Genomic DNA, 21,501 nt, shown 5'->3' with positions numbered 1-21,501 from the left:
TGCCACAGGAGGGGAAGGCATGAAAATATTGCTCCGCAGGCAAAAGTCCTCCTATCTGCAGAAATGCTAGGCTGGATTCAGCTTAATCTTTAAAGTAATAAATTTGAATTTTAAAAGCAAAGACGAACAAATTCTGTGCAAAAAAATCAACTTAAAAATAGGATTTGTGCTGCATTTTACAAAAGCTTGGCCATCTGTGCAATCCTGTTATGTGGCAAAGAGAATTTTTGTATGCATCAATTGCAAATGGGTGGCAAAATGTGCAGTTAAGTGATTGTTCATAACCATCCAAACCACTGAAATGTGTTGCATAATTATATGTATAGCTATCTGAAAAGGTAGTGTATGTGTCCGTGTTTAGTCATTAAATCTTCAAATGCATTGTGTGCTTTCCAGAAAATATTGTGCTCTATGTACATAAATATGTGTAAAGCAACATATATGCTTATACTTGTCTCCAAATACAGTATTTGAATATTTTATTTAATAACATTCTTATCCCACTTTTCTGTATACATGTTCAATGTATACTGTATTTATGCATTTTCTGTCTGCATTGTATACAGTGGAATCTTCCTTATTCCATATTTACATACTTCAAAGGGACATATCATTTGTCTTCAACAAATGGAACGCCAGAATATACAGTGCTAGTGGAGCTGTGCCGCATAAACTCCAACTTTCTTAGCTCACCCTCTCCTGTAGCCTTCTTTGACCCTTGAAATCTTGCTCCCGTGGGTCATTGGACCTCGTCCCCCAGGAACTCTGTGAAGGTCAAAGTAAGAGGGGGGAATCAGCAAACATTGCCTTCCCTTACTTCCACAAGAAGAAGTAACTAACATGAATGGAATAGCGCAAACAGAAAGGAGGGCTAAGGTCCAAACCTATTTGGCACTATAAAGCATATACAAAAAATAATAGCAAGGAGGGGGACATGATGTGAATATGGAATAAGGAATTATGTGGATTACGTAACTCTGGATAAGCAAAGTGTTTGTGTGTATGAGGTGTTGCCTTTCTGCTAGCTATTCTTTGTCATTAACAAAGATTTGTGTCCATGTTCTACAAATGTTGCCTTTAGATTGATGTTCACAAAAAAGCAGAAGCTGTAGCTACAGTTGTTGCTGCAGTTGATCAAGCACGCATTAGAGAACCAAGAGAGCCAGATTATGCCGAAGAAGCTTATTCTGAACAGGCAGCTTTGGAATATGGATATAAAGAGCGTGCTTTAGCAAGACGCGTTGTTGAGTTGCCTCCAGAACATCACATTGTCACCAAAGAAGTGAAAACTGAGGAGGTTCACATTCCTCCTGAGAAACACATTGTGGCCACCGAAAAAATGGGAATGGCCATATCGACCCAGGTTAGGTTCAGATTGATTGATGCAGTCATTTCCCATGGCTGCTGAACATCTTTTGGTTGGGTTTTTTTTCCCTACTTGGAAAGCAGCATCACCCTTCTCAACAAATGTTTTGTTGGTTAAACGTAGATGAAAAGAACTGCAGAAACAACCGTTGAAAAATCAATCCAAGTGGAACACCCACGTCCCCGTACAGCAAGCCCTCATTTTACCGTTTCAAAAATTACTGTTCCTAAACCAGATCATACTTATGAGGTAAGAAGAGGAGGAAAAATATGTCAGGCAAACAGCTATATCATTCACCCCCACCCCCACCCCACACACTCAAAACCCAGTTGTACATGTGAGGGAAGGACGTTCAGTGGAATCTGTCCAAGGGCTTTCCCCATTCTGATACTAAAATACTAAATGGGAAATGTGGTACAAACATCAGGCTGTAAATTATATTCATGCAAACATATCCACTTACATTTTTGGAAAATTTGGCTGAAAAATTCCATTTTTTTATTGATCAAGCAATAAGATATTTTCTCTTCAGAACTTGGGGGGGGGGGGGAAGAAGTACAATAAAATGCCACATGCCTGACATATTCCTTTTCTCTCTTGAAGGGTAGAAATTTCTCTCTATGTGCTCATCCCAAGCATTAATCAAATAATTTACATTTTATTCTTTCCTCTTTATAGTACTACATACTAAATCAGTTTCGGAATTAACATATTGTATATATATAATCCAAACTACATTATATGCCTTCATTAAAATTATATTATTTTGTGTTATTTTCATCTTTATTTTCCCCATATTTCAAGCTGACATTTTAAACATCTCCTTCACAGGTCTTATCATCTAAGATCTCATATAATCCATTGTTAGAATTCTGTTTTGTGCTATTTCGTCCTCATTACATTAAGAGTGCACCTTTGCTGTAATGCTCAAGTACATGTAAATAATCCAAAGAATGTTGTGGAATTCACCTTCATTTGTTTCCAAATATATTTCTTTTGTTAGAAAAATTGGAAGCGTCTCTCTATTTTCCACAATATAATAATTTATATACTAACTGAAAGCACATTAGTGCTCTCAGATATATTTGAATAATATATAATATTTCTGAATAGAAAATTCTAAGACTTATGAAAATTCTTATGTAAATTTGACTCAGTCAGGCTGGGATTGAATAGAGACTATGAATGGTTATCTCATTATCAGAAGTAACTGACTTCCTTAACAGAAGCAAACTGATCTCCATATCAGAAGCTACTGTTTGCATCTACTCCTCCCTCCCCTCTCCACCTATATATCCCCTCTCCACCTATATATCTGACCAGTTTCTTCTTGCCCTCCATGCATCTGACGAAGAGAACTGTGATTCTCGGAAGCTTATGCTACAATAAAGTTGGTTAGTCTTAAAGGTGCTACTGGACTCTTTTTGATGAAAATTCGTGTGACTTAACCACATATAATTTCATTTTTATAATTTAAAATTAAGACAACATTGTTTCCAATAAGAGCTGCATTTTTAAATGCTCTTGCTAATGCATGATAGCAAAAAAAGTTTGTTTTTAATCTCTCAAAAACTAACAAACTCACCAGATATATTCAAAAAAATGTGTTTCTCTCTACCTTTTTTACATGTATTTGCTTGGCTAGTATACAGTGCATTTTTTAAGATGAAGCTTAAGTAGTATCTCTTTTTCTCTTGGGTTGGTTAGGTTTCAATAGCAGGATCTGCTATAGCAACTCTGCAAAAGGAGTTGTCCGCAACTTCTGTGCCAAAGATCACCAAACCTGTGAGGCCACCTCTTTCAAAGTCACCCGAACCTCGAGTGATGGCACAGAAAGTAGTCTCCCCGCAGTTTCCTTTTGGAGATACACTTGACACCTATCAGAGGCGTTACGGTGTTGAGATGAAAAGAGACATAGGTGTGAGCGTGACAGGTGGTGTGGTGCGGGAAGAACGCATTGAATTGATGCAGGAAGGTGAACCAGAGGTTTGTCATTAAGCAAATTCCAATCATGCCGACTCTTGCATCTGGAGTAACCCGCCGTGTTTACATCCTTCCTTCATTTACAAGCCTCTTTCCCCCTTTAAAATACTTTTCCCTACTGACCTTTGTGTATCATTCATTGTGAGTTTTCTTTTTGTCTTGTGCGATCACCTCTAAGACCCTAACATCACTTTGTCATAGCAAGCAGCGGAGAAGTCTCAACAAGGAAACGTCCACTCTTGCATGCTGCCGTTAATTTTCTCAGATGTGTGTGATACGGACTAACTCTGCTTTAAACATCCCTAGGTGATTGAAATCGAAGCTGCGAGGGTTCCTGAACCAGCGGAAGTCCCCGCTACACCCCCATCTATAGTCTCAGTAAGTAACATTAAGTGTAGCTAATGTAATATTTGTGCTTATTCTATTGCAATCGAGGGTTTTTTTTAAAAAAAATATTTTTCATATTTTGTCATTAATATGATGCAGCTCTGGTGCCATCTAGCGTCTGTAATCAGTAGAATGAAAGAAAGTAAAATAAGTCATCAATCTTTCTTGGGTTCATGCTGAGCAACTAATTTCACAGCCACACATGTAGAATGAGGCATATATGGATCTATTATATTTAAGGGCACCTTATCCAGTTCAATGGTGGGAAACGCTCCATAGCACAGAGGAATATACATATAAATTCTCTCCATTGAAGTGTATGAGGGAAACTGAATGCTGGCCGTAAAGTGCTGGATTGGATACCATGGTTGGAATTTACCTGTGTTGGGTGAGGTGGAGGTGGACTTATTACACTGAATTTGTCAGGATTCTTTTTTCTGCAACATCTTTTTTTCCAGTTATCTTCACAGAACTGGATCATTAGACCCCAATATATGTGGTTTGATGGAAGTCCAGTAAATCTGACTATAGATAGTTGACAGAATCCTTAGTCTGTTAAATTAATAAAAAGTGCTAGAAGGCACTTGAAATTTTAATTGAATCAGGATCACACACCACCAACCCCCGCGTATGTTTTACAATTTAACAGAATAATTCAGTGATAACGCACTACAGGCAGATAAAAACAGATAACCAAGAGTGATTCTGCACACGTTGGATAATGCACTTCCAATCCTCTTTATAGATCATTTGGGATGGATTTTTGTGTGTGCGGAACAAATAATCCACCTCAAACGATTGATAAAGTGCATTGAAAGTGCATTATCCAACGTGTGCGGAATCAGCCCAAGTGAACCAGTTCTATAAATCTGTATGACCAACGCATGAAAGTTGATTTAGGCAAAGGAATCATAAAGGGAATATGGGACAGTCTGTTTAAAAACAAAACAAAACTTGGTTAACCCAACCAATTAACCAGGCATAAAGATGATGCCAATTAGGTAGTCCCCTAAGACTGCAAGAAAGATTTACTGGCAAGACCTTTGATATAAAATATCACATGAACACATTAGAATCAACATTTCCTGCCGGGCTGACAAAATGCTGCTTCTGCATTAAGCTGTCCCAGTGTAGAGTTGAGGTCTAGCAAATCAAAGGTACATTTGGAAGCCAATCCAGATGAAGAGATGTTATTTACTTACTTACTTACTTACTTACTTACTTACTTACTTACTTACTTACTTACTTACTTACTTACTTACTTACTTACATGTATTTATTTATCTATAGCCTGCCTTTCTCATGGAGATCCATGGCAGATTACGCAGTGTGAATGAAAATACAATATTATCAACAGCTAGGACATTCACTGGGCAAACTACAATAATGAACAACTGTTAGGACATTCAGCAAAAGAGATACAGTAGGGTACAATAGCAGAAATTTGCCACTTCTGGCTAATATACAAGCCAGGCTTGGTTGAAGAAGACCCCTTTTTGCTTTGAGGAATTTGTCACCTATGGTTTCCCTTTTGCTTGGATTTGTCATTGGCACCAAATGTGGAATGTATTATCGCTATGAGCAGGGCTTTTTTTCAGCTGGAATACAGTGGACGGAGTTCTGGAACCTCTTGAAAACGGTCACGTCTGGTGGCTCCACCCCCTGATCTCCAGACAGAAGAGAGTTTAGATTGCCCTCTGCGCTGCCGAGCGGCGTGGAGAGCAATCTAAACTCCCCTCTGTCTTGAGATCAGGGGGCAGAGCCACCAGACATGTGACCATTTTCTCCAAGGGCAACCCACTGAGTTTCACCACCTCTTTTCCCAGAAAAAAAGCCCTGGCTATGAGTATGATGGCTGCTGGTTAACATAACTTGGAAAGCAGTCCCTCCAGCAATCTAGATAATATTAAAATACACATTAATTTTTATTCAGCTTCTATACAGTGGTTTGTAGAAGCTGTAAAAGTCTATGCTGGATGAATGGCTTTGTGTCTTTTTCAAATTGTGAGCAAGAGGGATGCATGAATATTCTCAATATGTGTGTGTTTCTTGTAGGGCTTGAAAAATATGACTGTTATAGAGGGGGAATCTGTTACCCTGGAGTGCCGTATCTCTGCATATCCAGCACCAAGTGTAACATGGTACAGAGAAGACTACCGCATTGAGAGTTCCATAGATTTTCAGATTACCTTTGAGGCAGGAGTCGCTCGTCTTGTGATTCGAGAAGCTTTTGCAGAAGACAGTGGAAGATTTACCTGCACAGCTACCAATGCTGCTGGAAGTGTCAGCACCTCATGCCATCTCATCGTACAAGGTAAGTACAGTAGTAATCATCAATAGTGAGACCTATTTACGTTAACGCTCTTGCAAACTGAATGAAAAAGATCATGAGACCCCTTAAGTAGGTAGCTGATAAAACTGGGATTGAATTTGCCCACTGATAGCCTCCATGATCGGCAGTTCTGTTACCAAGATCCTAAACTCAAAAGCCAACTAACAACCATTTTGTAGCTTTGTGGATCATAAACGGTCAGGGCAGCCAGGTAGATGTGGAACCCATTCACAAGATGGTTGCCCAAAGATACCTTTTTGGTAAAAATGTACATTGAATTTGTCTTAAGTGAAAGACTGCATGCCCTAAAAGGCCAGTGAGCACTGACTCCTAATAACAAAGAAGGTATTGACTTATCTGATTTTTCTGTTGCTCTCAATGAATCTTCATGTACTGAAGCAGGACTTCTGCAGGTGCCCCCTGCAAATGAACAAAATCAATGCCTATATATATGCATTCTCTGTGGTAGGCCCCACCTTATAGAATGGCCTGTCTGAAGAGTGCAGGAAAGTTCTTACTGTCAGGGCTTTCCACAATCTATGCAAACCTGAATTATTCAAGAGGGTTTTTTCCCTACATTTAATAGAATTATGCTGTAAATAAATGGTTTAGAGAGAAGTATTGGTAAAGGGATAGAGACTGTAGACTATACTTTTGTGTACTATATGTTCTTGTAAGTATGCTCCTACTCTATAGTTCATTGTTGATTAATATCAGCTCTGTATCGGATTTCTACTTGCTTTCAAATGTCCCAGCCATTGACTGTATTGATTTGTACTATGTAATCCGCTTTGAGTCTCAGTGAGAAAAGTGGAACATAAATAACATTCAGTATATAAATAATAAAAATGTAACACCTGCGCCTTTTCTCCATGTTGAAAAATATCATAATGTCTGTATTATATATTTTTAAACAGTTTCAGAGGAGTTTGAGAGCAAAGAAGCGGTTTCTGCAAAAGTGGTCACAGAAGAGAAACGGTAATAATTTTTAAAACTGCTTGGAAAAACGATTACCAGTACTTTCGTTTTTATCCTCTAACGAATCACTGAGATTTAACCTTTGCTTTCGTTGGGATTACTTTTCTAGCTACATGGAGTCCAAAGATGTAGTAATGGCTGAGATCACTACTGCTGCAGAAGAAGTTTCTGGAGAAGCTGCAGCTCCATTCTTCATAAGAAAACCTATTGTACAGAAGTTAGTTGAAGGGGGATGTGTCATATTTGAGTGCCAAGTTGGGGGCAATCCAAAGCCACACGTCTACTGGAAGAAAGCTGGGGTTCCTCTTACTACAGGCTACAGGTACAGTATGCATTTCACAATGGTAATGTCGACATGATATGAGAACAGCACAAAATATTTCCCTTGCCATAGCGTTCTGATCAAAATAAGCAGGATAGAACTGAACTGAACAAATTAGTACATAAAATTTTGTGATAGACTTGTTTTGCTTCAAGTGTCTGTAATGAGATCACAATATGTGAAGACAGATGATAAAATTAGCTCATGAAATACAAATTCAATGTCTCCGAGCCAAGTCAAATATTTCTAAGTACATGACACAGGGACTGTCCCATTTCAAAATATAGATCAAAGGATGCCATATTTGAAAGTTACCACATATAAAAAAATGCTAATGTGGAAGGCTAAACAAGAGGGTAAAATGGGATCTTTATTTTAATGCGCTGGAATTCCATAAGCAGAGAACTTTTGATGTGAGGGAACATGCAAACACTCTTTCAGTGAAATTGTAAGCAGATTACAAATTGTGTAATTGTAAGCAGTGAAATCTTAACTCTGTTTAGGATTTCACTGTTTGTGTTCTGAAGGGAGTTTAGTTCCAGAAATACTGATTGAGCTCTCAGCATGGATCTTAAATTTGAAAATTCTCTGTGATTCATACATATATGGAACCTTTAGTTTTATGAGAGTTCTTTTTCTGTCTCTAAAGATACAAAGTGATGCACAAAAAAGAAACTGGGGAATGCAGACTTGAAATTTCTATGACTTTTGCTGACGACGCTGGAGAATACTCTGTTGTTGTTCGTAACAAATATGGGGAAGTTTCTGCTTCAGCTTCCTTGCTAGAAGAAGGTATGTGAGCAGAAAAATCGTGATAATCGTTTTTCAAAATCGAGGAGTAATAATTTTTTTAAAGGGTTACCAAATTCACGGAAGTGAAGTGTCACTCTGTATTTAAATAAATAAATAAAACCAAAAGCTTCCTATACACCAAACCAGAGATTGTTAACATAGGGTTGGATAATATGAAGTGAACACAATGATACTCGTGGTTGTGGACCTTTCCACTTTCTGCCTTCTCCCAGGAGTTCCACATGACCACTTAAAAGCAGGTCTTGGGACTCGCATGGGGAAAATGCCATGCGGCTCAAGGAGAGTGAGGAGTGAAAAAACAGACAAAAGTGCCTCCATCTTCCTCCTCTTTCAGAATTGCTTCCGTTGATGCAAGAGGTTGTGTTGGAGGAAGAGTAAGCTTGGGAGATCTTTGCCCAGTTCCCTCACTACACTGAGCCCTTGACAATGTAGCTTTTAATCTACGTGAATCCCATGACCTCCACCATGAGCTTTTCAGAAGCTTCGGTGGTTTGCCAGGAGAAAGGAGAGACAGAAATAGCCCTTCTGCTCACACTTTATAGGATCCATGGAATGTCTAAGCTGAAACCAAATAAGGGAAGAATATTTAGAAGGATGGTGTTCATAATCCTAAATTTAAGCATGTTAGTGCAAATTTGTCTATACATCTATACTTGTCAGATGAACCCAGTTCCCTGGATGTCATCTTTCCTATATTACCTCTTCTACAGTGAGGTGGATCCAACCAGCTTTGCCCTTCAATCTCCCCCAACTCCGCTCCTTATTGCAGACCCTGTCTTGCATGGCTTTGGTCCATGCAGGTCCCTTGATTCCCATGCATAACTTTTTTTGACTTCTCTGTGTGGTCAAAGGGGGACCCCTCCTCCCTTTTTCATCAGCAGAAAAGCTGTCTAGATCCGCCCTATTGTTATCTTCAACATCAATTTGAAGTAGCCTGTCACATTCACAAAGATTGCACAACACAGTTAAGAGTCCAAAGAAATAATTTGAAAATTGCTATTTTAGAACATCCATTTAAAAGTAATTGTTATTTCAGAGCAACTATAAAACAAAGGCTGATCTGGTGTCCCCCAGCCAGGGCACAAGAACATGTTCGGGACTTTTTAAGCTATCAGATTGCAACTACTGCTTGGAGATCACGTGTCTGCAAACCTGAGGGCAATTTACAAGAATGAAGCATATGTGTATGTTTTTTTCTTACAGCTGATTATGAGGTCTACCTAAAATCTCAACAAGAAGCAATGTATCAAACTCAAGTGACTGCCTATATAGAGGAACCTAAAGTGGCTGAGATAGCCCCACCCACTTTGTATGCTGACTATGAAAAAGAATATGAAAAAGAGCAAGCTCTAATTAGGAAGAAAATGGCAAAAGACACTGTGTTGGTCAGGACTTTTGTAGAAGAACAGGTATCTTATTAGAATCAGTCATTTTTAACTTCAGAGAAAACATTGCATGCCCGTTTCATTTTGTTCTTTCTTGGCTTCTCTAATATTGAATAATGGGGGTGGTGGAGAGTGCAGTCAGGTCATATCTGACCTATGGTGACCCCTGGTGGGGTTTTCATGGCAAGAGACTAACAGAGGTGGTTTGCCATTGGCTGCCTTTGCAACCCTGATCTTTGGAGGTATCCCATCCAATTACCAACCAAGGCCGATTCTGGTTAGCTTCCGAGATCTAAATATTTCTTTCTCTCTTTTTTTCTGTAGGAATTTCATATTTCCTCTTTTGAAGAAAGACTGATCAAAGAAATTGAATACAGAATTATTAAAACCACCTTAGAAGAACTCCTTGAAGAAGATGGAGAAGAGATGGTGGTTGATGTCTCTGAATCTGAAACAATTGAAGCAGGATTTGAACTGAGGTTAAAGAATTACAGAATCTTTGAGGGGAGTGGTGTTACTTTCCACTGCAGGATGACTGGATATCCTTTGCCTAAGGTATATATATATATATATATATAACGTAGACTAAACGTTACAGTGTCTGTGTACCCTCCCCCAAGTTGTTTAAATTCTCTTCTTTTCCTAGTAGGAAATGTCCATGTGAATTGGATTAACTTGTATATTTAGAGCCAAAACACACGTTAAGAAATACCTAGGTTCAGCACGTGTTCTCTTACCTCAAGGTTTGCCGGGATCTGTAGGCGTCCTGGAAGCTTAAAGTTTAGCATTTACAGAGCAGCAGAAAGGGGAAGGGAAATACAGGAGCCTGTATTTTAAGCTTTAAGCTTCCAGGACACCTTTAAGCTTCCAGGACGCCTACAGATCCTTTAAGCTACCAGGACTTTAAGCTTCCAGGACGCCTACAGATCTTTAAGCTTCCAGGACGCCTACAGATCCCGGCAAACCTTGAGGTAAGAGAACACGTGCTGAACCTAGGTATTTCTTAACGTGTGTTTTGGCTCTTAGTTTATATACTGTATAGAGCCTTAAGAGAGAATTGGCTTGATATGTTAGTTAAAAATCTCAATATGCATTCTGTAGGTTTGCAAAAGAAAACTATTTTGGTTACGTAAAGACTTTATTATATTATGAGCCAGTCTGACGGGGAGGGCGATCTAGAAACGTGATAAAATAAATAAATAAATAAATAATAAATATTGTTTGCTATATACGCTCTGCTAATAATAGAAAGAATCAGCAGAAAGAAAAGAACAAATAATCGGCCCATCACATTGTTACAGAAACGTTTCCGGTGCTTCTTTATATCTTTTTATTTTGGAAAAAACTAGAAGGAAAGAAAGAAAAGAACATATTTCTACACATTTTTTTACAAGCTATCAAGTCGGGTAGTAGAAAATTTTTTTGTATTCAGCCATAGGTCATTACAAGTCACAAACAACAAACGAAAAAGAAACACAAGCTTGAATAAAATTGATGTGATACGGTCAAAGCATTAACATTTAAAACTAGATACAACCATCAAACCATTTCTGGTTGTCAAATTCATATAAGACAATAAAAGCATACACAGTTAAAACAGTAAAAATCCCCAGTGTTCAATGTTAATGTTATCACTTAAGCACAACATAAGTTATCAAGTCAAAATAGTTATTTCAAATTAAATTGTTTGCTGTCTGAAACAGCATCAAAAATGGGAAATTCCAAGTCGTGTGAAACCCATGAACATTTGTATTCCTGCCCATTTCATGGTTCGGCAATGTTTTTCTACAGATTGCATGGTACAAGGATGGCAAGCGCATCAAGCACGGAGACCACTACCACATGGAAGTACTACAAGATGGCAGAGCCAGTCTGCGTTTACCTGTTGTCTTACCTGAAGATGAAGGCATTTATACTGTCTTTGCCAGTAACGTAAAAGGAAATGCCATATGCTCTGCAAAATTGTATGTTGAACCTGTTGGACCAACCGGGTCTCCAGGTTACATCCCCTCACCTGAAATGATTCGAAGATATCGGTAAGCACAAGGCAGGCCTTGAGTTAGTTATTAATGAGATTTCATGGGTTCCCATCTAGCATGATAATACTTCCTTTGCCACCTCATGCAAGTAGAATTTTGTGGAAGTATGTTGTTCAGCATGTACAGCATAACTTAATTCTGACAAAATGGAGAGGTATGGTTTGTCTCATGAATGGGGGATATCTCCAGTTCTGGAAGAGGTTGCCCTTTCCCTAAAGCAGCAGGCTCGTAGTTTGTGGGTGTTGCTGGACCCAGATTTCTTGTTGGATAAACAGGCAGCAGCAGTGGCCAGGAGCACCTTTCACTAGCTCCAGCTGGTGAGCCAGATTAGATTACTCCAATGTGCTCTAAGTGGGGCTGTCCTTGAAGACTGTCTGGAAGTTACAGTTGGTACAGAATGCTGTAGCCAGAATGTTGACTGGAGTGGGTTGTAGGGATCATATCACTCAAGTCTTGCTCTATCTACACTGGATCCCAGTTTGCTTCTCAGCCCAATTTAAGGTGCTGGTATTGACCTTTAAAGCTGTATATGTCTTGGGGGCAGCATACCTTAAGGGCTGCCTTCTCCTATATGAACCTACCCATCCTCTCTGGTCGTATTCAGAGCCTTGTTTTGGGTGCATCTGGCATATGAGGCTAGATGGGTGCCATCCTGAGAAAGGGGCTTCTTGGTTATGGCACCAAAACTTTGGCACTCCCTCGCCAGGGAGATTCGTCTGACTCCCTCTGTCATTATATTCCACCAGAGGGTGAAGACTTTTCTGTTTCATTTGGTGTATCCCCCGTATTGGCCTCCTCCCTAGTTGTGTTTGTATCTCTGGCCTCCTCCCTCGTTGTGTATATATATTGGCCTCCTTCCTAGTTGTGTTTAGTTCTTATGCTTTGACGTATGCTACCTTGGGGACCCTTTTTTGGGTGGAAAGGCAGCATATAAGTGTTTTAAAACAAACAGACAAATACAAATATCTCACTACTGGTGTGAAAGTTCTTACCCCCCCCCCCCACACACACACTGATTAAGTGAGGGTTCCATAACAATGTGCAATATCTCCACTCTTGAAGCAATGTGATGACAGCGCTATTCAAGTTAATGGAGATTCATAGTTCATTCTTACATTTTAGATGCCACTGTTAACATGTGGTTTAATTGGACAATACGTTATCTTTCCAGGTCTCTGTCTCCCCGGTCTCCAAGCCGTTCTCCTGCCCGTAGTTCGCCTTCACGGTCTCCTGCACGCAGACTGGATGAGACAGATGAAGCACAGCTAGAGAGATTATACAAGCCTCTGTTCGTCTTGAAGCCTACATCATTTAAATGCGCTGAAGGACAGACAGCAAGATTTGACCTCAAAGTAGTGGGCAGACCCATGCCAGAAACATACTGGTTTCACAACGGTATGGCAGCCTACTGCATTTCAACGTAGACTTCTGTAAAAGGCTGAGATTCAAGAGAAAAAAAATAGTACTTGATGAAAAATAATCTCAATATTTATTTTCACAGGTCAGCAAATCCTTAACGATTACACCCATAAAATAGTGATTAAGGAAGATGGCACACAGTCGTTGATTATTAGCCCGGCTTTGCCCGCTGATTCCGGGGAATGGGTTGTAATTGCTCAGAACAGGGCAGGAAAAACGTCCATCACAATGACGTTGACCGTGGAAGGTATTTATTTGGCTTAATGTGGGGAAATGTCTTTGATTACAATGTTCTCGCTCACTGTCTTCATGGGATAACCTGTTATCTTGCTTTTTCAGCTAAAGAGCACTTAGTGAGACCCCAATTTGTGGAAAAGCTGAAGAACAAGAGTGTCAAGGAGGGAGATAGATTAGAACTGTCTGTGAAAGCGAAGGGTAACCCTAACCCTGACATTGTGTGGCTAAAGAACAGTGATATCATCGTAGCCCACAAATATCCAAATATAAAGTAAGTGCATCTTTATTTTCATTTGGAAAAATATGAAAACCTGTATGATGCTTTTTGTAACAAAGTAAACTATAATGTACTGTTTTAATCAAAGGTAATTCCAGTTTTGTGTAGGGGTGTGTGTTTGTGTGAGGGCAGTGTGTGTGTGTGTATGTAATACAATGTAGGCCACAAGTGAGACAGAACACCTTTCTTTCTTTCTTTCTTTCTTTCTTTCTTTCTTTCTTTCTTTCTTTCTTTCTTTCTTTCTTTTCTTTCTTTCGTTCATTCTTTCTTTCTTTCTTTCTTTTCTTTCTTTCGTTCATTCTTTCGTTCTTTCTTTCTTTCTTTCTTTCTTTCTTTCTTTCTTTCTTTCTTTCTTTCTTTTAACTGAGAATATGAGGACAAAAGCAAGAATTCACATCAGAGAAAGTTAGTCCACAAACTACAAAAGGGGTGATTTCCTATAAGCTGCCTGAATTCCCATGGCCTGAACTAAAAATTTAGCTAAAATGAGTAAATTTTCTACTCTTGAGTCTGTTAGTAATTTAGGGACTAAGTTATCTGGGACAGAAAACATTAAGAAAATCAGGTGGGTTATCCAAGAGTTTTGCTCACCTGCCCATTGCTTATGCAGTAAGCATGAAAATTTCGATCATGGGTGAGATACATCACTGATAGCAGCATGGTGCCAGTTTCAGGCGTGCAGCTATGTTCGTCTGCAGTAGAACAGCAAGATTTGAGCCCTGTGGCATGTTAGAAACGAACAAGATTTTCAGGCCATAAGCTTTCAAGAGTCCAAGCTCCCCTTGTTAGTGCTGCTAGTGGTTGTCCTTTGGAGATGGACTTGAAGATTGTGCTGTGAGAGTGCTGGTCTTTTCCTTTGTTGGGTTTTGTGTAGATCATCCATTTGTGAACCTTCTTTTAGTCTTGCAGTTAGAAAATATTTCCATTGATTAAAAAAACTCTGTAAAATATTTTCCATATTCTCTGTTTCAGAATTGAGGGTGTAAAAGGAGAAGCTGCCCTGAAAATTGAGTCCGCACTCAGGCAGGACGCTGCCTGGTATACTGCAACTGCCATCAATAAAGCTGGGCGTGACACGACACGGTGTAAAGTGAATGTTGAAGTTGAGTTCACTGAACCCGAACCAGAAAGGAGATTGATTATTCCAAAGGGGACATACAAAGCGAAAGAAATCGCTGCACCGGAGCTAGAACCTCTCCACTTGCGTTATGGTCAAGAGCAGTGGGAAGAGGGTGATCTTTATGACAAAGAAAAACAACAGAAACCATTTTTCAAGAAGAAGCTGACTTCTTTAAGGCTTAAGCGCTTTGGGCCAGCTCATTTTGAGTGTCGACTTACACCAATAGGTGACCCGACCATGGTGGTGGAGTGGCTACATGATGGCAAGCCTTTGGAGGCAGCCAACAGACTTAGGATGATTAATGAATTTGGCTACTGCAGTCTTGATTATGAAGTCTCCTATCCCAGAGACAGTGGGGTGATAACATGCAGGGCGACAAACAAATATGGCACTGACCACACTTCAGCCACATTAATTGTTAAAGATGAGAAAAGCCTTGTGGAAGAATCTCAGCTGCCAGAAGGCAGGAAAGGTTTACAGCGAATTGAAGAGCTGGAAAGAATGGCCCACGAAGGTGCTCTCACCGGGGTTGCAGAAGATCAAAAAGTGAAACAAAAGCCAGAAATCGTTCTGTTTCCTGAGCCTGCAAGAGTCCTCGAAGGAGAAATCGCAAGGTTTCGTTGCCGAGTGACTGGTTACCCACAGCCCAAAGTCAACTGGTATCTCAACGGACAGCTCATTCGTAAAAGCAAAAGGTTTAGACTTCGTTATGATGGTATCTATTATCTAGATATTGTGGACTGCAAATCATATGATACAGGTGAAGTAAAAGTAACTGCCGAAAACCCTGAAGGTACAACAGAACACAAGGTGAAACTTGAGATTCAGCAGCGGGAAGATTTCAGATCTGTTCTTCGCCGTGCACCTGAGCCTAAGCATGAAGCGCCAACAACAGAGCCTGGAAAACTTTTATTTGAAGTTCAAAAAGTTGACAAACCTGTTGAGAAAACAACTAAAGAGGTGGTAAAGCTGAAAAAGGCAGAAAAGGTCAGTCATGAGAAAGTATCGGAAGAATCTGAAGAACTCCGTAGTAAATTCAAACGCAGAACTGAGGAGGGCTATTATGAAGCCATCACAGCTGTTGAGCTTAAATCTCGGAAGAAAGACGAATCCTATGAAGAGTTGCTTAAGAAGACAAAGGAAGAGCTTCTTCACTGGACCAAAGAGTTAACAGAGGAAGAAAAGAAAGCACTCCTGGCTGAAGGCCAAATCACTATTCCAACCATAAAGCCAGAGAAGATTCAACTCAGTCCAAGCATGGAGGCTCCCAAGATTCTTGAACGTGTACAAAGTCAGACAATCGGCCAGGGAAGTGATGCTCATTTCCGTGTCCGGGTAGTCGGCAAACCAGATCCAGAATGCCAATGGTTCAAAAATGGCGTGCAGATTGAGAGGTCAGACCGTATATATTGGTACTGGCCAGAAGACAACGTTTGTGAACTGGTCATCAGAGACGTGACAGCAGAAGATTCCGCCAGCATCATGGTCAAAGCTTTTAACATCGCTGGTGAAACCTCAAGTCATGCTTTCTTGCTTGTGCAAGGTAATATTTCTTTCTTGTCCCATTTGTTTTGTTTTGTTTTAGAATGCTGAAATGCTACAGCTGTAGAACAGTCCTTACTCTTCAGTCTCTTTTCATTTCTTTTTTTTGCAGCCAAGCAGCTTATAAAATTCACGCAAGAACTGCAAGACGTCACCGCGAAGGAAAGAGACTCCATGGCAACCTTTGAATGTGAAACCTCAGAACCCTTTATCAAAGTGAAATGGTTCAAAAACGGTCTGGAAATTTCTCCCGGAGACAAATATAGGTCACATTCCGACAGGAAGGCTCACTTCCTTTCAATACTAATGATTGACAAATCTGATGAAGAGGAATATAGCTGTGCCCTAGTGGAAGATGAATCTATCAAAACAACTGCCAAGCTTAACGTAGAGGGTAAGAACAAAGTATACTGTAACTTTTATCAATTGTGCTTTACTATAGGAGACCCCCAACACTAGGATCTTCAATCGATATCTTGCCGAGTTTCCCTCAATAGTCAGCTTCCACACCAATCTAAGTCTTACTTGGCTTACTTGGTGACTGTTGAGCACCGAATGAAGCCGTGTAATTTGGACATGTTTTGGAAGCTCTGTGCTCACACAGTGAACTAGATAGACGACACAGTGATCTTGGGAATGCTTGATTTCATCAGATCTCAGAAGCTAAGCAGGGTCAGTATTTGGATGGGAGACCATCAAGGGAAAATCTGGCAAGGAAGATAATGGCAAAGCCCCTCTACATCTCACTTGCCTTGAAAACCCCTTGATGGGGTCACCATAAGTGGGTTGCAAATTGATGACCCATACATAGAATAATGGAGGGATAGCATAACCATTTTGTTGTAGATTCTTGAGTGTCCGCCCTGTGCTTCATATTTTAGGTATACATTGGCATCTGAAGGAGCCCCCCCCCCCCCCGCCGATTAAGTCCAGACTGTAACATGATCCCAGGCACCACTGTAGTTGAGCAATAAGCAGTATCGCAACATGCATCTGGCCCTGTTGAATTTTGCTTTGTATAGCTGTGAACAATGTGGTTGCTTTTGCTATTGCAGTTGTGCAGGTCTGATTCTTGTAGAAAGACTTCTGGTCATTCAGTTCCTCTTAAAGCATTGTAAAGCACGCCTCGCAAGTGACACATGTATCCTTATGGAGGAGTAAATTGTCCTTTATAGGAATCCAACCAACAACCACGAAGGTGACTGCAGTCACCTGGAAAGTTAAAGTACATGTTAAAGGGATCTTATTTCATTGTGAATTGCATTTTGAACTGAGTATACTTTTTAATCCAGTGTCTAAGAAATGCCTCGGCACATTTATAACTAGTAAATTGCCTACTGAGATATTTGTCTCTGGATGCAGGAGCTGTTATTGAGTTTATTAAAGAACTGGAAGATATTGAAGTCCCAGAATCCTTCTCGGGGGAATTGGAATGTGAGGTTTCCCCTGAAGATGTGGAAGGGAAATGGTATCGTGATGATGTCGAGCTCAAATCCAATCATAAATATGTCATAACCTCACGCCGAGGTCGCCAGATTCTCACAGTTAAAGACGTTGCTAAAGAAGACCAAGGGAAATATAGCTTTGTGGTAGACGGAAAAACAACCTCCTGTAATCTGAAGATGAAACGTAAGTTGTTCCAGCTAAATTGCCATTTAAAAACGTCGTAGCCATTATTCTCCCCATTGCAGTTATTCATGGCCCGTTTTTCTTTGCTGTTCCATAGCACGGCCTGTTGCGGTCTTGCAAGGTCTTGCAGATCAGAAGGTCTGTGAGGGCGACATTGTGCAACTTGAAGTGAAACTCTCCCAAGAAAACGTTGATGGTGTCTGGATGAAGGATGGCGTTGAAATTCAACCAAGTGACCGTGTCCACATTGTAATAGACAAACAGTCGCACATGTTGTTAGTTGAAGATGTAACAAAAGAAGATAGTGGAGCGTATTCCTTTAACATCCCCAGTCTTCTTCTTTCAACTACTGGCCGTGTTACTGTCTATAGTAAGTAGCCTCTGCTCTGGAAATCACACAGCAAAACACATAATTGTGGCATGGAATTAAATGTCAATAAATGTGATGGACACTTGTTTGTATGGCTTTTGAAAAAAGGATTAGACGGTTTCAGGGAGGAAAAGTCTGTATCCATGAATTATAGCTATTAGTTGTGATAGGTAAATGGAACATGTTTGTTCAGAGGACGTCTACCTCTGAATATACAGTAAGATGCTGTGTTTGAAGCACTAGAGGTGCAGCTGTGACATTCATGGCCTGCTTTCCGGAGCATCTGGTATGTGCTATTGGAACTAGAAAGCTGGACTGGAAGAATTTGGTTTAATGTTTATTTTTTGCATTTTATTTAGCTTATTTATAGCCCACCTTTCTCATTGAGACTCAAGGTGGATCATAAAACAGAATGGAGTAACTGCTTAGGATTGCTCCATGGCCGTTTCCACATGGCTTACCTTGTCCTGCAAAATAGCGAAATCTTGCGAGAAGATGCTATCGCGAGATTTCGCACGAGATTTCGCTATTTTGCAGAATCAGGTAAGCCGTGTGGAAACGGCCCTTATCTAATTCCATTGAAGCCAATGAAAGGTGTAATTCTGCTTAGGATTGCGTTTTCGTTTGTTTATGCCCTTGTCTAAAATGTTTGTAGAAAAGATCACTGTCATTATTTGTTAATATAAGCTCTTTACAATGGGGGTTACTATTATTTTTGTGTGTCTGATTTGCAGGTGTGGATGTAGTAATACCTCTTAAAGACGTCCATGCTATTGAAGGCACAAAGGCCATCCTTGAATGCAAAATTTCAGTCCCTGACGTATCTTCCTCCAAATGGTACCTAAATGATGAACAGATAAAGCCCGATGAACGTATCCAAGCAGTTTCCAAAGGCACAAAACAAAGACTAGTCTTCTCCAGGACGTACGCATCTGATGAGGGACAGTGTAAATTGGCTGTTGGCAAGGTTGAAACCAGCTGTAACCTTACAATTGAAGGTAAGCATTCTTTGAATATGCAGGTATTACTAAAATGCGTACTGCTTAGGCAACAAAGCAGGAGTAATAATTCGGTACTAATATACATAACCTTTTTTTTTTTTACAGAAATCCAAATTATTAAAGGTCTTCATGATATCACCTGCACTGAAACTCAGAATGTAACGTTTGAAGTTGAGCTGTCCCATGCAGGGATTGATGTTCTGTGGCATTTCAAGGACCAGGAACTCAAAGCCAGCCCTAAATACAAGATAGAGGCCCATGGCACAATATATAAACTGACCGTCGTGAACATGATGAAAGATGATGAGGGAGAGTACACGTTTTATGCTGGAGAAAAGAAAACATCCGGGAAACTGGTTGTAGCAGGTGAGTAGTTCAGAGGGTTCCATTTTAAGTTTAAATGTGTAATTATTCATATATATTTGTCAGTACACTTAAGAATTAATTCCATCACCATATGCTGAAGCCTGCAAAAAATGATGATGGAGATGGAGAAAAGAATCTCTTAAGAGAAAGAAGGAGGTGCAGAATCCTGCCCTAGTTCTTAAGAGAGCTTTCCCTCCGTATAGTTGCAAACCTCTCTAAGGTAGCTGGACATGCTTTGTGTAGTTTTCAAGGTTTTAAAAGTCAGCTGAGGGTCAGAAACACATCTTCATCTTCTTATAACATTAACAACAACAACAACAACAACAACAACATTCGATTTATATACTACCCTTCAGGACAACTTAATGCCCACTCAGAACGTTTTACAAAGTACGTTATTATTATCCCCACAACAATCACCCTGTGAGATGGGTGAGGCTGAGAGAGCTCTGAAAGAGCTGTGACTGACACAAGGTCACCCAGCTGGCTTCAAGCGAAGGAGTGGGGAATCAAACCCAGTTCTCCAGATTAGAGTCCTGCCGCTCTTGACTACTACACTAAACTGGCTCTTAAGATGATGGAGCCTGGAACATCTTCCACCTTCTGATTATCAGCTAGCTCAAGCCCTGCCTAAATCTCCTGTTCCTTTAGCTTTCTTTTGGTGGCGGGGCAGGGGGGGAGAGGGTGTCGAAGTCCCACTCTAGAGTTGCATCATTCAGTGTCCATGGAAACATGTAAGAACAGTCTACGACAAGACACAGAATTCAGTACAATTTCTTTTTGCTTTGCTTTTCCCACAGGTGGGGCCATTTCAAAGCCCCTGACTGACCTAACAGTAGCTGAATCCCAAAGAGCTGTTTTTGAATGTGAAGTAGCCAATCCAGACTCCCAGGGCCAGTGGCTGAAGGACGGAAAACCACTTTCTATGACCGATCACTTTAAAACTGAATCGGATGGGTTAAAGAGGAGGCTTAATATTCCTGTCAGTAAAATCGATGATATTGGTGAATATACTTTTCAAGTGGCATCTTCGAAAACATCTGCTAAGCTGAAAGTTGAAGGTGAGTTAACCAATGAAAAATAGCCTCATTTCCACAGTAGCCTGATATTTAATAAAATGACAATCTTGTGATTGTTCAAGGAATTTTAAAATTGACTTGGAAAAATTGATAGAAAGAAAATAAAATATAGATTGATTGTTCAAAACCATACCGATGGAATCTGCTTGGCTGGGTTTTAATGGCAGATTTAGGCCATACAATTGTCATTTTTAATAACAAAATAGTCTGATTTGGATCCATAAACGTTATGTTTTTCAAGTGATACTTCCTGTGAATTCTTTGGGTAATTTGTGCGTCATAGTTTCATCTATTTCTTTTCAGAGTTTTAAAATCACTCTTTTGTTTTTAGAATAACATCCAAGTTGGCTCACCAAATTAAAATATTAGAAGCAATCTAATCCAACAGTACTTAAAAACTCAATAAATAATTTAAAAGAAGCTGTAAACGTTGTCAAGTCCAATAACAAAATCCATATAATCTTTTTTATTATTTTACTAGAACCAACCAAATGGAAGTACAATGTTTTGTGTCAATTCGGTGAGTCCTAATAAAAGATATTAGCCCTGACATTGCCTAAGGGCCAAGCTAGAAGTGATGAGTTACATTTGAATGGCAAGTGAACAGACTCGCATGTATTCCTCCCTGTTCACTTGCACTCCACTTGCACTCCACTCGATCATGTGAACAGGGAGGAATACGTGTGAGTCTGTTCACTTGCCATTCAAGTGTAACTCATCACTTCTAGCTTGGCCCTACATAAGCCTGATCTTATCAGATCTTGGAAGCTAAGTCAGGGTCAGCCTTGGCTAGGAGACTTCCAAAGAAGACCTGAGTTGCAGAGGCAGGCGATGGCAAATCACTTCTGTTAGTCTT

The 21,501-nt window shown here is 40.0% G+C and overlaps 1 protein-coding gene across 1 annotated transcript in view; it reads left to right on the top strand.

Annotated features, from left to right (window-relative positions):
• The window catches only part of TTN (titin), a 330,572-nt gene that overhangs the window by 33,500 nt on the left and 275,571 nt on the right, over positions 1–21,501 (top strand). Inside the window, exons 13-33 of the mRNA XM_054971277.1 lie at positions 1,082–1,363; positions 1,490–1,615; positions 3,074–3,352; positions 3,656–3,727; positions 5,792–6,050; positions 6,986–7,046; positions 7,156–7,368; positions 8,018–8,160; positions 9,385–9,590; positions 9,891–10,121; positions 11,358–11,602; positions 12,777–13,000; positions 13,107–13,271; positions 13,364–13,532; positions 14,511–16,201; positions 16,313–16,594; positions 17,563–17,829; positions 17,927–18,199; positions 18,934–19,197; positions 19,306–19,566; positions 20,367–20,627. Coding sequence (XP_054827252.1) covers positions 1,082–1,363; positions 1,490–1,615; positions 3,074–3,352; positions 3,656–3,727; positions 5,792–6,050; positions 6,986–7,046; positions 7,156–7,368; positions 8,018–8,160; positions 9,385–9,590; positions 9,891–10,121; positions 11,358–11,602; positions 12,777–13,000; positions 13,107–13,271; positions 13,364–13,532; positions 14,511–16,201; positions 16,313–16,594; positions 17,563–17,829; positions 17,927–18,199; positions 18,934–19,197; positions 19,306–19,566; positions 20,367–20,627 — 5,974 coding nt within the window. The remainder of the gene's footprint in view (positions 1–1,081; positions 1,364–1,489; positions 1,616–3,073; positions 3,353–3,655; positions 3,728–5,791; positions 6,051–6,985; positions 7,047–7,155; positions 7,369–8,017; positions 8,161–9,384; positions 9,591–9,890; positions 10,122–11,357; positions 11,603–12,776; positions 13,001–13,106; positions 13,272–13,363; positions 13,533–14,510; positions 16,202–16,312; positions 16,595–17,562; positions 17,830–17,926; positions 18,200–18,933; positions 19,198–19,305; positions 19,567–20,366; positions 20,628–21,501) is intronic.

The sequence above is a fragment of the Eublepharis macularius genome, chromosome 2, assembly GCF_028583425.1.
Source record: "Eublepharis macularius isolate TG4126 chromosome 2, MPM_Emac_v1.0, whole genome shotgun sequence".
Lineage (NCBI taxonomy): Eukaryota > Metazoa > Chordata > Lepidosauria > Squamata > Eublepharidae > Eublepharis > Eublepharis macularius.
This window is presented reverse-complemented; position numbering and strand designations above follow the sequence as displayed.